The sequence below is a fragment of the Calidris pugnax genome, unplaced genomic scaffold (assembly GCF_001431845.1).
Source record: "Calidris pugnax isolate Ruff unplaced genomic scaffold, ASM143184v1 scaffold111, whole genome shotgun sequence".
Lineage (NCBI taxonomy): Eukaryota > Metazoa > Chordata > Aves > Charadriiformes > Scolopacidae > Calidris > Calidris pugnax.
Window position 1 is genome coordinate 2,578,428 of NW_015090872.1, and position 15,175 is coordinate 2,593,602.

Genomic DNA, 15,175 nt, shown 5'->3' on the forward strand with positions numbered 1-15,175 from the left:
CCTTTACAGAAGGCAGAGCTGATCAAAGGGGGTCTGCCTAAGGGGACAAAATACTCAGAAAATTTATGAATTAAAAAGATTGCTTGGATTATTTAGAGAAAGGATGAGTTTGCAGAAACCTCTGTGAGAGGGAACTGGGTTGAGTGCAGCTATTAACGTGTTACAAAGTCAAGAGCAAAATCACAGCCCTCCTGGGCCCATCTTTCCCCCAGCTATAAGCTCTTCACTGAGATAGTTTTGATCATGCTGCTGTTAGTAGATTTCTCTGTAGATTCTTCCCAGTAATCATGTCTGGGGTTCTGCAGGAGAAAATGCCCTAGCAATTAGCATAAGTTCTTGCTTGGCTTTCCTTGTAAGTCTGGAAACTTGAGGGTAGAAGAAAAGGCCCTCCCCTGGAAGGGGATTTGCATGTGACAGGACAAGCTATCAGTGTAACTTTTACCAGTGTAACTAAATCTAATGTTGCCCTTGATTAATACCAGTGCAATGGAGGTCTGAGTTCAGCCTCCCCCGTCTCCTGGGATGGCTTTGTAACGTGTTTGTTGGTTTAACAATACACACAGGATCAACAGGGAACGTGCTGTCATTCAGTGAAACAAGAGCCCACCAAGCAGTGCAGCAGAAGGCCGAACAGTTTATGCTTTACAACCAGAAACAGCTTACAAGGGTCTATCCATCAGCCTATCGGATTGACTCCAGCAATTTCAATCCTTTACCTTACTGGAATGTTGGTTGCCAGTTAGGTAGGTGTTGCATGAATAACTTGCTTTCCCTTTTTGTATACGTGCTAAGTAAATATCTTACAGCTGAGTCTTCTCTTTCAACAGTGGCACTAAACTACCAATCTGATGGACGTGTGATGCAACTTAATAATGCAAAATTTAGGGTAAATGGCAACTGTGGCTATGTCCTCAAACCTCAGCAGATGTGCAAAGGTAATGTCTCACTATACGTTTATTACTGTAAATGTCAAGCTTTTCAGAAAATGTCTTCATGGTGAAGTTGCCAAGACACAAGAAAGATTCTACATATGTTCTTATTTTTCTTTCATATTTCCATAAATTCATAAGTTTATTTAACTTCAGAATTCATATATTATTTTTTTTATCCTCAAAAAACGGTGTCTAACTCTCAGACTGTGTAAGTACCAGCATAGTACCAGCATAGGATCTCTTGCTGTTATTTTAGATATATTTTGAGGGCTTCATCTTAATATGTGTTTAAAAAAACAAAAAGGGCATCCTAGGATAGCCAAGTGCAAGTAAGAAGAATACAGTATGCAGTGGCACCCGGGACAAATATCCAGGACTTGGTCCAGCTCTCAAGCAAGTCAGCGGAATTTTGTTCTCTTTAAAGAAAGTTGGTTGAATCCTCAGAATGCTGCTAGAACAGGAGCCAGTGGTTTTCAGTGTTGTGCAATGACAGCCCATTCATATTTTGAGGACTTGGGATCTGATTGTGTCTCTATATCTCTTAAGTTATTTTCATAATGTGGCCATTAGAAGCAGTGGCGTTGATTGAAAGATACTTGAGAAATGGTAGAGGGAGTTTGGGTATTTAAAGCAGGCACTGCTGCTGCAGAAAGCAGCTTACTAGTTGCTGCTTCTCATTAATATCTGGGCAGGTGTGCAAGAAACGTGATCAGATTGCTGATCTGGGTTAAAACTATTGGAGTTTTTTTGAAGCACCCCCCCCCCCCCCCCCCCCTTTTTTTTTTTGCCAGAAGTAGCCAAAAACCTCTGTTTGATGCTCACTACTCTAAGCAGATGTTGGAACTAGACATGGAATTAAAGTATGTTGTTTCTAATGTAGGTATATGACATTCACGGTACTGGATTAGCAACTAATTTTGGATTGCCAGCTATGCTTGCATGAGTGTGCAATATCAAAATAGGCTTTGCTCCCTTCATACTGATGGCTGCCTGAAGTGAGTTCTTTTGTGTCTGCATTTTCCATTCTGATGCAGAGCCTATAACAAAATCTCAGCGCTTCTGATTTTTAGAGTTCTATTTTAAGTATAAAATGGTCTGCTTGCTAGGGGTAATCCTGAGGTATCTGAGAGTCAATTCAAAAAAATCTTTTGGACACTTGCTGGCTTGCTCCAGAGATGGGAGATGGTCACTCTGGTGACAATTTACATATGGAATAGTTGAGGAATGGGCTATTTTGGTCTTTGCACTAAATAATACTGACCATGTATGCATTTATTTTGAATATTTTTTTTCCTTGTTTTAGGGTAAAAAGTTGCCCCACAGTCTTGGAGAAGATGCTGAGGAAGGAGAAGTTTCAGATGAGGATAGCGCCGATGAAATCGAAGATGACTGCAAATTAAAGCCCTGCTATGTATGTGCATGTGCACAGTTCCCAGAACTCCTACATCTCTACATTTCTTACGTGCTTATTCCATAATCCTACTTAAAGTTGTTAGCAGATTAGAGTTTTCAATTTTAATTTCTAAGTCACGTCCTTAAGATAAAGAAGTTGTATAATTCCACAGTTAAGTATGGAGTGACATTGTTCAGAAATGCACATTTTTTCATTCAAATCATATAAATGACAGATTTAAGTACTTAGGTATGCTAGACTGAAACATTGATGCCAGCACTATAAGCATGCTAGACTTTTTTCAGGTACAGATGTATAGTACTCAAAGCAATGGCATGATGGAATGGCTACACAATTTCTATATGAAAATTATTAAAGGAGACATAGAAATGAAAAGAATTTAAGATGTGAAACGTTTTTATTTTCAGTCCTGTTAGGACAGAACAGCTGCTTTCCTCTCATGTCTCAGGAGGAAATGAAAAGAATTTGAGACGTGAAACATTTTTATTTTCAATCCTGTTAGGACAGAACAGCTGCTTTCCTCTCATGTCTCAGGAGAGGCCTCAAACCCCATGGACAGAGGGATGCCAGGTGCACACTGTTCTGCAGGATCTGTTTTTATTTTAAGCACATTATGTACGAGACTGGTTTGTGTGTGTGTAGTCCATATAACTATTGTTAACAGTAATTGCTTCCTCTTTCTTACCGTTTGGAGCAGGAATCTAATGATGTTTAGGTTGTCTGATATTTTGGAGGAAGTGTGTGCGTTAGCTTCCATCATTCCATCATCTGAAAGAGGGGGTCAGACTTGTGACAGTTCTGAATCAAAGAAATAACACCAGGGCCAGGTTCTGGGGTGATCTGTGTGGTGGACTGTGCTTTGGTGAGGTAGGGTAAATTATGTGTCAGGAGGACTAAAGAGTTTGTTCCACGTTCAGCGTTTCCACGTTTGTTTTTCGAACGTGGAAATGGCAGTAAAAGCCAGCTGCCTGCTTTTGCCAGGATTATGCAAGAAGCATTTTCTTCCACAGAGAGGAAATGTTGGGAGCGGGAGGAAATGTGTGGCCTGAAGCCTGTGTAATGCTCCCTTAGGCTGTCCCAGAAGCGATGGACATAATAATCTACTTCAACTGGATTTCTTAATGTCTTTCAGAGTAATGGTGCAACCGAGCACCAGGTGGAATCTTTTATAAGAACAAAACTGGAATCTCTGATAAAAGAATCCCAAATCAGGGACAAAGAAGACCCTGACAGCTTCACTGTGAGAGCCCTGCTAAAGGCAACTCATGAGGGCTTAAATGTTAACCTGAAGCAGGTATGTAGAGTTTTCCCCTTTGCATGCTCTGTTGAATATAAACAATGCAACGTGTATTGCATATTTATCTGCTTTCTCATCTGAAAAATTTTGAACAACTTCTGAGAGTTGGTTTTAGCCAAAATAAAAACTTGGAACTATTTCAGGAAGATATCCAATGAGAGAATTTGAATGGTGAAGAGTATGTTGTTTCAGTATGTTCTGATCTGCTTTATTCCTTTTAAGACCTGTAGGTGACTTATTCAGTAAGTACCAATACTGCAAGTGATTCTGCCTGCAGTGTTGATGGCTGTTCTATACAGCACTAAAACACAGGATTGTGCTTTTACTGCCCTAAATGAGATTTCTAGTTTTTCATGCGCAGACTGTTTTATATTAAGAATGGTACAGTGTAGGTTTTTTTCCTCCTTTTTACATGAAACTATTTATGTAAAACAGCTAACTGTATTGGAATTTTGAGTACATCAATACGCAATTAGTACCTTGAATCCACAGTTACCGTACTTTCACCTCAACAGGATGCAAACCTCAGTTACATTAAATACAGAGTGAATTGTTTGGGGGGGATGTGCCTACTCTGCAACCGGTGTAGTCTTAAAGGTCAAGTATGTGTAGCTCTGCCTTCTGCACATCTTCCTGCTCTGTAGGGTTTGTGTAGTCCTTGTCAGTCTCTGAGGCCAGAGCTATGAGACTTTTCCCTGAAGCCAGGCTTGGCTACAGAAAACATACTCGGATTGTGCTGATGCCTGAGACCTCTGGTCAAGGCTGCATTGTGGTGGGAAGAGGCTGTAAGAATGCACAGGACGAAGCCATCTGACCCGACAGATAAGGATTATTTTTAGACTGTGGCTTTGCAGCACAAAAAGGGAGTCAGCTTGCCTGTTCCCTCCCTTCAGGTCGGAAAAGTGGGATTTCAGAGAGCAAACTCCATGTGTTAGTAAATGCAATCATATGTGAGCCATTTCAATATTATCTTGAGTTAGAGTAATTACACTTGATATGTTCTCTGGAAAAATGATTGGCCCCTAGCTAGCATTTGAGGGGGCAGGAAGTTTTGTTTCAAGCATGCAAATTTTCCTAAGGTGTTTGTGTTGGATATGATGCCTGAGATTACCCATTACATGTCTTTGACATGACCAGAATACTAAAAATGCTTCAGTACTGCAACTGCATTATTCAAACATCTGTCAGGTAATATTATAGTGATAGATTATTTTTTTTTTCTAATTGACCTATTTTAAATTATTAAGGGACACTTAGAGATCTCTTCTCTTGCTGCAACAGTCCTGTATGAAGACTGATTGCATGAGTGTTGTTTTCAAGGATCTTAAATACAGAGCTGAACAGTTAGTAATAATAAGTTAAAACAACTGGAAGATTAATTTATATCAACTGTTGACGTAGCTGGGAGAAAACTAATTGGTTACATGTTGTGATGGTTTGGTAATTCTGTAACTCATTAACCAGCTTTGTTTGGTGGTGCTGTAAAGCTCTTTTCTCGTAGTTACTGTATAATTGATGTACCAGAAGGGGATCTGTTGGGAAATATTTCTACATTTTTGCTGATCAAATCTCATTTTCCTTTACTTAGTCACTGATGTGACTTTCATTTTCCCAAAGACTTGCTATTATTTTTTTTTAAAAACCCAAACATTCTCAGTACAAGTTTATGTACTAATCTTCAGTGATTATCAATTGGGGTTTTTTTTAGGGGGAGAAGGCAATTTGTATGATACTGACAGGCCTGATACTAGTTTGGATTTGCTGTTGAAATTGTCAACTTTCACTCTTACTTGAGACAAGTACTTTATCTTCTAAGGTTTCCTTCTGTGTATTACAGAGACTGTCAGCTTGAGCTAGGAACAAATCTTTGAATGTAGATACAGAGGTTATTGTCTTTCTTCTTGGACCTGAAGAAACCATCTAGTGCCATTACTGTTATGATAGCCAGAAGTGAAATCCAACTCAGCACTGAACAGGGAATAACTGGAGTTCATAGAACTTGCTGGGGGAATATTCTTCAGTACCTTTTTGTTTTTCTCTTTAGAAGATGAAGGGATGTGCTTTTCTGACAGAAAGAAACACATACTGCCAGAAATTATCAAACAGATGTCTAAGGGTATGGCTATGAATGTGAAACTCGGACTTAAGGCTGTCTGTGAAAAGTCCACCTTTATCTGTTAGGAAATATTTTTCCCCCCTTTTCCTTTATGAAACAAGAACATTTACAAATGTTCTTGTGTTTTGTTGTTGCTTGCCTGGTATTGCTAGACTGGTTTTTTGGTTTTTTTTTTTACATGGTTGGTTGTCGTCTTGAGTGTTAATTTTAGTACTTTTCCTTACTGTTAGAGGATTGCTAAGCTATCAAGCATATCAAGAAATTAGAAAAGTCCTGTAGTGAGATTTTGGATTTCAATTTGTGTTCACAGATCAGTATGTTGTGTTTAGACTTTAACTTGGTTTTAGACTTTTTTTTCTCATCTTTACTTCTCTAATAGTGAATCAGGGTGACATACAAAAACTTATATTATTGGGTTGAAACTGTGTCTTTCAGAGACTGTAGCAGACTTCTAAAAGATACTTCTGAAGGTATCTACTTATACTTTTATTGCATTCTCTCTGCACAGAACCTGGATATAAAAGAAGGTGGAAAAAAGTCTCATAGTCGATCGTTAATGGGCAACTTCGGTAAACACAAAGTAAGTAAAATGAGAGACTTAGTTTGCTGTCTGTGGTCTGATAGCATTCTAGGGACACCAGGTATGTTTTATTCCTCGAGGCAAGCGTGGTATGTATGGGAGCAGCGAGGAAAGACTTGGTATATTTATTGCTGGTCAGAAGAATATAGCAGCTAGCAGGGTGAATAACCCTTTAAAAATGATCACACAAACTCAAAATATCTTGCCTGACCGAAATGATCATCTTTACTGGTGATGTGGAAGTGCTGATTTTTCTGATCAAACTTGCAGCAGCAGAAGAGCAATGTAGATAAATGTCTTGACGTATTCTAGTTTTCCAGACCTCTGTCCATACAGCTGACAATGTTTGTTTGATTCAAGGTCCAGTCTTACCCTTTTTCATACCCTGAGCAGGGCCATGCAGACATGCTATTACTGGCTTTCCAGTTGCTTTAAGGGACTTCTGTGGCTGAGTACTGGCTCTGAGCTTCTGCTTTGTAAAAATGTGTTTTATTTCTGATCTCTTCATGGTTTTTCATGTAGTATTCAAATATTTGTGTAGCTGCTTGGTCAAATTGTCTGCTTCGCTGGGTCTTTGCTGTGGCAACTATTGAACCAAGCAAGAGCTAATAAAATTCAAATGAGTGTGAGGTTTCATTTTACAGCTGGACTGATTGCAGCCACGAAAAGGGACAGTGTGCCCCATTCCCATATCCTGACAAATGTGTTCCTGTCATCTGCCTCCCCTATTCCCACACTCTCTTGGTGCCTCGAGGCTTCAATTTATTGAACATGTAGCCTCTGCATGAGCTGATTCAACTGAAAGCTTCCTTCCTCACAGAGTCAATTAGCAGATACCAAGTAATTAAATCAGCAGATGGGCTCATCGTGAGAGAGGCATGTGGCAAGTCTGCAGCCAAGTCACTGTGCCACCAGTGGTACCTCTGCCAGTATTGAGACTAAGACAATAGGGACATCCAGTAACTTTCCCATTATTCCTTTCCAGCTAAAGGGATGCATGGGAAGGGTGGTTACCATTGGTATTTTTGAAGGTACAGTATTATTCACCCAGGTTTATTGACTTGTGATGTTTTCAGCCAGCTCTTGTGCCAAATATATCCATGTATAAACTCTTTAAAAACCGTCCATGGAGGGACAAAGACAGTAAGGCTTGTAATTCCTGTGAGTTAACTGCAGGAAACATCCCCAGTCCAGACCTTTGGATTCTAAAACTGAACCACGCAAATGATTTCCAATATAGTCAACTTTATTTCATCACTAAACACAGCAAACTAAATTATGTGCATTATTGATGCACAGCAGGAGAAAAGAAGTCTGTGCTCAATTAGCCATATGAGCAAAAGGATAAGGAGCTCTCAGTTATATTGTTAATTACTTCTTGATGAGAAGGGAATTAAAGAAACTCTCACTTGAAGCTATAGTTAGTGTTACAAAAGATGTAATGTTGGAATTTGAAACAGTAATAAATAATAGGTGCTTAACAAAAAAAAGTGCTTTTGAGATTTTAATTTTTTTATCATAGCTATTTTCTTTAGGGTATACTGTAATAATTTAGAATAACTTGAAGGCTTATATGTGTGACTCAAAAGGCAGCAGAGAGATGACGTTTGAAATTTTTTCCCAGATTCTGTTCTCAACTTCACGAATGAATTTGTTAAATTTTCTAAACTGGGGGGAAAGCGTAGGTAGGTGTAAGCAATGCACTGTACATTTAGATCTTGTGCTCCTGTTTGTTAAATAAGATACGATCCACTAGAATTTCAGCAGCACTGGTGCCAGTGTACTGGAGACACTGGAATAAAGTTATCCTCTGGGGTCAGGAGGGAGCAGGGGAGGGAAGCGGCACAATATGCAGTGGCCTGCAGTGGGCTGGCCATTTTGCAGAAATAATTTTCTTCAGGCTTGGCTTTGTCTGCTCGCCAACAGATAAACCTGCTTCTTGGCTGCAGGCTTGGATCCTTGCAGTCAGATGGAGTGAGATCAGGGCACAGATGCTTTGTGTTGATGTTCCTCCTCTGCATGTATGGAAACACTTGACTGTATGACCCGGGTTTATCTGCTGTTAAACCCCCAAGGGTCATTCTTCATCCTTGTAGGACACTGGTTGAGTGCTGTAAACCTGTTGTAGCTCACCCACCCACCTGACATTAATTACAGTAATGTGAATTTATAGAACTACCCCATAAACTGACACAGCTCTGCTTGATTCTTTCCCAACAGAAAGCTGTGAAGGCAGCATCCAAATATCATAGTGCATCAGATGATGAAGAATGCCAGCAAAACTCTTCTGGAAAGGAAACAGGACAGCTCCACAGGTAAGCTATGAATCACCATAGTTTTACAGCTTAGTTAAAGCTAGAGACACGTTACCACTATCAGTACGTATGTGTCACTGCCTCAGGAAAGTCTGTTTTTAAGAGCAGGCCATTTATGACACTACTGTTGGGATGTATTTTGCTGTGACTGCTATAGCCTGATATTTTGATTGTGTAGGTTTTCGTAGGTTGCAAATAGCAATTACCCTTAAACTGAAAAGAAATGCAGTAGTAATACTCTTCTAATGGAAAAATGCCAATCTACATTCTGCATGCTGTAAATAGTGCTCAAAGAAAACTGTTTAAGCTAAATAAAGGTACATCACAGCCCAGCCAACTTTATTACATCTGAGAACGTAAAGAAAAAGCAATCAAAAAAGTGCCATTGAGAATGCATTTGTTGTCACTGAAGCATTCTGTTTTCAGACAGCTCAAAACTGTCTGCCTTGTTTTTGCTGAGAAGAGCCATAGTGCAGCTATTCCATTATGTGTTAAATGAAAAATTTGGTTTGTGTGGTGTGACAAGGGGAACAGTCTTGGAGCACTCTCTCTGAGGAGGTTTGGCACATGCGGTTCCCTGTTCAGTTGTTTATTTCCTTATTGGTGAAAAGAACAGAAGGGGGGATTTAAATAGGCTTTAAATATTGAAATATTCCCATTTTGTTTTGAATATTAAATATAACTCAGCAGACTGGGTCGTCGAAGAAAAACGGTGAAGCTGTGCCGAGCTCTGTCTGACCTCGTGGTGTACACGAACTCTGTGGCAGCTCAGGATATAGTAGATGATGGTAAGGCTGCTGGCACAAGACTTACACATGCCTTTTCCACTTTTCTCTTTGGGTAGGAATCGTGTCTGTGTTCTCAAGGTTTCCCTTGTATTCCCATTTACTTATATATGGAGAAAGAGTAAAGCACCACCCTTTCCTTCTCTAGGAAATATCCTTTCCCAAGTAGCATTTAGTAACATGATAGGTTTGAATTGTGATAAGTAGATGTGATCTCTATTTAGAAAATGTGCAATTGTTTTACTAAACATGTTAGAGGCAAAATAGAAATCAAGGAAGTTGCAGAGGAATTTGTGGGAAAGGTCACCAAATGTACGTGAACAAGCTGTGTATGAAATTCTGTAATTATTATGAAATTAATTCCTAATTCAATAGAATTTAATGGGAGAGCACTGCGGAGAAACAAACCAAGAAATCCTACAAGAACATAGTCTTGTAGAGCTTCAGTCTTCTTGGTCTGAGTTGAGAGACAGCTCAGCTCTTCCCACAGGTCCGGCAGCAGTTAGGTGGTACTGCTGAACACACCTGATGGCTCGTGACCCTCTGGACAGGAAGGCCTGCTCATCAGAGCACAGTTACTGCAGTTGCCTTTCGTCTAGATCTTATGCTTTTCTGATCTTAGCTGAGGAGATGGGCAGGGAGAGATGGTACAGTTGAGGTGGTCTCACTGCTCCCTTGAAGCCTGGGCATTCTTGCCTAGGAAACTCTTCTGGTCAGACCTTTACAGAAGGCAGAGCTGATCAAAGGGGGTCTGCCTAAGGGGACAAAATACTCAGAAAATTTATGAATTAAAAAGATTGCTTGGATTATTTAGAGAAAGGATGAGTTTGCAGAAACCTCTGTGAGAGGGAACTGGGTTGAGTGCAGCTATTAACGTGTTACAAAGTCAAGAGCAAAATCACAGCCCTCCTGGGCCCATCTTTCCCCCAGCTATAAGCTCTTCACTGAGATAGTTTTGATCATGCTGCTGTTAGTAGATTTCTCTGTAGATTCTTCCCAGTAATCATGTCTGGGGTTCTGCAGGAGAAAATGCCCTAGCAATTAGCATAAGTTCTTGCTTGGCTTTCCTTGTAAGTCTGGAAACTTGAGGGTAGAAGAAAAGGCCCTCCCCTGGAAGGGGATTTGCATGTGACAGGACAAGCTACCAGTGTAACTTTTACCAGTGTAACTAAATCTAATGTTGCCCTTGATTAATACCAGTGCAATGGAGGTCTGAGTTCAGCCTCCCCCGTCTCCTGGGATGGCTTTGTAACGTGTTTGTTGGTTTAACAATACACACAGGATCAACAGGGAACGTGCTGTCATTCAGTGAAACAAGAGCCCACCAAGCAGTGCAGCAGAAGGCCGAACAGTTTATGCTTTACAACCAGAAACAGCTTACAAGGGTCTATCCATCAGCCTATCGGATTGACTCCAGCAATTTCAATCCTTTACCTTACTGGAATGTTGGTTGCCAGTTAGGTAGGTGTTGCATGAATAACTTGCTTTCCCTTTTTGTATACGTGCTAAGTAAATATCTTACAGCTGAGTCTTCTCTTTCAACAGTGGCACTAAACTACCAATCTGATGGACGTGTGATGCAACTTAATAATGCAAAATTTAGGGTAAATGGCAACTGTGGCTATGTCCTCAAACCTCAGCAGATGTGCAAAGGTAATGTCTCACTATACGTTTATTACTGTAAATGTCAAGCTTTTCAGAAAATGTCTTCATGGTGAAGTTGCCAAGACACAAGAAAGATTCTACATATGTTCTTATTTTTCTTTCATATTTCCATAAATTCATAAGTTTATTTAACTTCAGAATTCATATATTATTTTTTTTATCCTCAAAAAACGGTGTCTAACTCTCAGACTGTGTAAGTACCAGCATAGTACCAGCATAGGATCTCTTGCTGTTATTTTAGATATATTTTGAGGGCTTCATCTTAATATGTGTTTAAAAAAACAAAAAGGGCATCCTAGGATAGCCAAGTGCAAGTAAGAAGAATACAGTATGCAGTGGCACCCGGGACAAATATCCAGGACTTGGTCCAGCTCTCAAGCAAGTCAGCGGAATTTTGTTCTCTTTAAAGAAAGTTGGTTGAATCCTCAGAATGCTGCTAGAACAGGAGCCAGTGGTTTTCAGTGTTGTGCAATGACAGCCCATTCATATTTTGAGGACTTGGGATCTGATTGTGTCTCTATATCTCTTAAGTTATTTTCATAATGTGGCCATTAGAAGCAGTGGCGTTGATTGAAAGATACTTGAGAAATGGTAGAGGGAGTTTGGGTATTTAAAGCAGGCACTGCTGCTGCAGAAAGCAGCTTACTAGTTGCTGCTTCTCATTAATATCTGGGCAGGTGTGCAAGAAACGTGATCAGATTGCTGATCTGGGTTAAAACTATTGGAGTTTTTTTGAAGCTACTACTTTACAGAAGAAAGATGTGGGTTTTTTCTTTTCAAGGGAGTCTTACTAATCTTGCAAAGTCCTAGTATTAATGGGGTCCTTTCTGTCTTGTAATCATGTAAACAAGGACTTCTCAGCTCAGTAAAGGTTTTAAGAAAGTGGAATAGAATTTTAAAATTAATTAACAGCTACTCCATACTGTCTGAGTTGCTTGCTTATGACTGAATTTTGCATCTTGGGGGATGATATTTATTCTCTATATCTTTTCCTTACACCTCATATTCCTCACCATCTTTTAGGCACATTCAACCCCTACTCTGCTGATCCACTCCCTGCCAGTCCTAAAAAGCAGCTTATTCTGAAAATCATTAGTGGACAGCAGCTACCTAAGCCTCCTGACTCAATGTTAGGAGACAGAGGAGAGGTAAGAAACTCTGATACCAACAAATGGAGTGACACAGCAGCATGTGACTCAAAGAAACTTCATCCTTCTTTAAATACACTAATAAATTTCAGCTATTGTCAATCTCTTGGTCACTAAATACTGCATTTTCCTACAGAGTCTATGTCCTACACGTGATATTCAGGAACTGCTTTGTTTTGTATTTTGAGGGTGACTTCACTTTTTTGACAATTAGCCATAACTGGCTATAGCTCTTAAGACTACAAACTGTAAATCAACCTATACTTCATGAAGCCATTTCTCGTGATTGTGCTGCTTGAAAATTCATATGAATCGAAGGGGTTTGAATTCTTATATGAACTTAAATTAACTCTCTGCATGATTTTTTTTTTTTTTAAATTGTCTGGTACTTGTATCACAGGCTTGCTTTTAAAATACTTTGTTTTTAAAAAATAGATAATAGATCCCTTTGTTGAGGTGGAAATTATTGGGTTACCTGTTGACTGCTGTAAAGATCAGACCAGGGTGGTTGACGACAATGGTAAGATAATCCAGCTGATTTCCTTATCATAGAGTAAAATATTAAGTAATTATAAATGATTCGGTATCTGTTATTACTTCGAAATTGCAAAGCTTCTTACCTGATGAAATCAAATGATTGTGTTTTAACAAATTAATTCTGTGTTCTAGACAGAATTTTGGGGGGAGGAGGGGACACACAGACAAGCTAGAGGTGAAGGACAAGAACTGTTCACCACAGTATCATTCTCCTGGGTTGTTCTTAAATCTCCTTTATGCAGAAGTTCCAAATACATATAGATATATATTTATTTATAATATATACAAAATACTTGTATAACTTCAAATGCAGTGAAAGCAAATCACGTTCTTTATGGGGAAGAGTGAATAACGGAGTGGGATAGTCTGTTGGAGCAGGAGAGGTGCCCATCAGTTCTCAGAGGCAGTTGCAAAACCATGGGAAGAAAAGGTAGTTCCTGGTGGTTTTGGTCTATCTTTAGCTACTATAGTTCCGCAAAGCAACAACTTGCCTTGGTATTCCTGCCAGCTACCTAGCCAGAACCATTGTGTTTGGAAAAGCAGTCCAAGAGACAGACAGATCTCTCACTTCTTTACTTTTATAAAGGAGATTGAGAGCGCCTGGATCTAGATGAGCAATGAGTATTCAGTTGTGTATTTAGTCTGCTTGTTTCTTATGCCTCTTACTTGTCTTACGAAAATTGAGGCTAGTGCTTGCTATGGACTTGTTTCCAAAAATTTCTGTTTGTGTTCCAGGGTTTAATCCTGTTTGGGAGGAAACGCTCACTTTTACCATCCACATGCCTGAAATAGCTTTGGTGCGATTTCTTGTTTGGGACCATGATCCTATTGGGAGAGACTTTGTTGGACAAAGAACTCTGCCCTTCAGCAGTCTTGTGCCTGGTTAGTCCCACTTGTTTTCCCCGCACTTAGAAATCTAGCTGAAGCACAAACACCTTTAAACATATAGTTTAAGCTGAGATTATCAGCATAAAGTATATGCTTATGTCTCTGAGACTTCATGTATGTGCTTGGACAATTCTCCTGGTATCTCAGGGTGGTATATTCACCATTGCTTTTGAAGTAGTTTGGGTGTCTGTGCCTTTCGAAATTACTGCTGGTGTCTTATTCGTTACTAGGAGGCAATTTGTGCTGGGGGGCTTGGAAAACCTGTGATAACATAAGAAGTTTTACTGAAGGCATAAGGCGGCATACCATATATATTTCACTTTTATAGACAGTCGTTGCCATTTGTGCATGAGAAGCAAATTGTTGATTATTTATGGTGCAATATTTTTGTTTTACTAGGTTATCGTCATGTATATTTAGAAGGACTGACTGAAGCATCCATATTTGTTCATATAACCCTTAATGAGATCTACGGAAAGGTAGGATATCTGGAATTTTACATGTTTTATGACTTCTTTGTTGTTGTTTAAATTCTTCTGATAAAAATGGATTTCAATATACCACAGAACCTCACAGGATTTGTGTGACTTCTTAAATGATTCTTACAGTTTAAGTTTGTGGCATTTTGTACATTGGATTGGCAATACCTAGCTTTCTCTGGCACTAATCAGGAATAAAATTTAAACAAATATTCAGATCATACAGCAATGAAAAAGCACAATCTCTGAATCTCTGTTGCCCTCAGCTTGATGTCTTCATTTATCTTTGTACAGGTATAGGTATCTACATACACTGCTAACGAATTAATATGCTCAAGGAAGCAAACCACAATTCCTTATTCTGAGTGTTTTCTCTGAGGAGCACTGAGCCAGGGCACCCACTCACAGCACACCCATCACCCATGGCCAGTAAAACACTTGGCTCTCTCCAGCTGAGACACTCCAGTAACAGCCCAGACACGCTCCTGTTGGAGTGCTCAGGGAGCAGAGGGATGTAGCTCATAGTGTGTTGGGGGGGTTCTTTGCAGGTGATCAGTAGGAAAAGAATAATGTGCTGTTACTCCAGTCTTAGCGTGCATGCACTTATGTTCTTACTGGTAGCACCTAATAATTATCACGTCTAGATACGCTAAGTACATTTCTTCAGTGTGTTTAATTTTATTTTAGAAGTAAATGTTGAGAACTGTAACTTCACAGAACACAGTATTTGCTAAGCTATTTTTAGCAGCTAATTTAAGCTTTAAATCTTTTAGGTTTCAGTGCATACATTTTGCTTGTCTGCAAGATAACTAATTTTAAAACATTTTAAAAATTAAAGTACAGTGCTTTTTCTATGCATTTCTGCTTCAGCTGTCTTCAAGAGCACTTTACAGGAGGCCATTGCAGTTAGCTGGCACAAAGAAATTAAGGCCTTATTCAACAAGCTAAAATAAAATATCTCTTAGTAGTGATTTAAAAAAAGAAAAAAGAAAAGAAAAACATGCAAAACCCACAAACAA

The 15,175-nt window shown here is 39.4% G+C and overlaps 1 protein-coding gene across 1 annotated transcript in view; it reads left to right on the forward strand.

The window, feature by feature from the left end:
* The window catches only part of PLCH1 (phospholipase C eta 1), a 95,084-nt gene that overhangs the window by 71,675 nt on the left and 8,234 nt on the right, over nucleotides 1-15,175 (forward strand). The window contains exons 16-21 of the mRNA XM_014945736.1: nucleotides 564-743; nucleotides 828-935; nucleotides 12,128-12,252; nucleotides 12,688-12,772; nucleotides 13,525-13,671; nucleotides 14,077-14,156. Of these exons, the coding sequence (XP_014801222.1) occupies nucleotides 564-743; nucleotides 828-935; nucleotides 12,128-12,252; nucleotides 12,688-12,772; nucleotides 13,525-13,671; nucleotides 14,077-14,156 (725 nt within the window). The remainder of the gene's footprint in view (nucleotides 1-563; nucleotides 744-827; nucleotides 936-12,127; nucleotides 12,253-12,687; nucleotides 12,773-13,524; nucleotides 13,672-14,076; nucleotides 14,157-15,175) is intronic.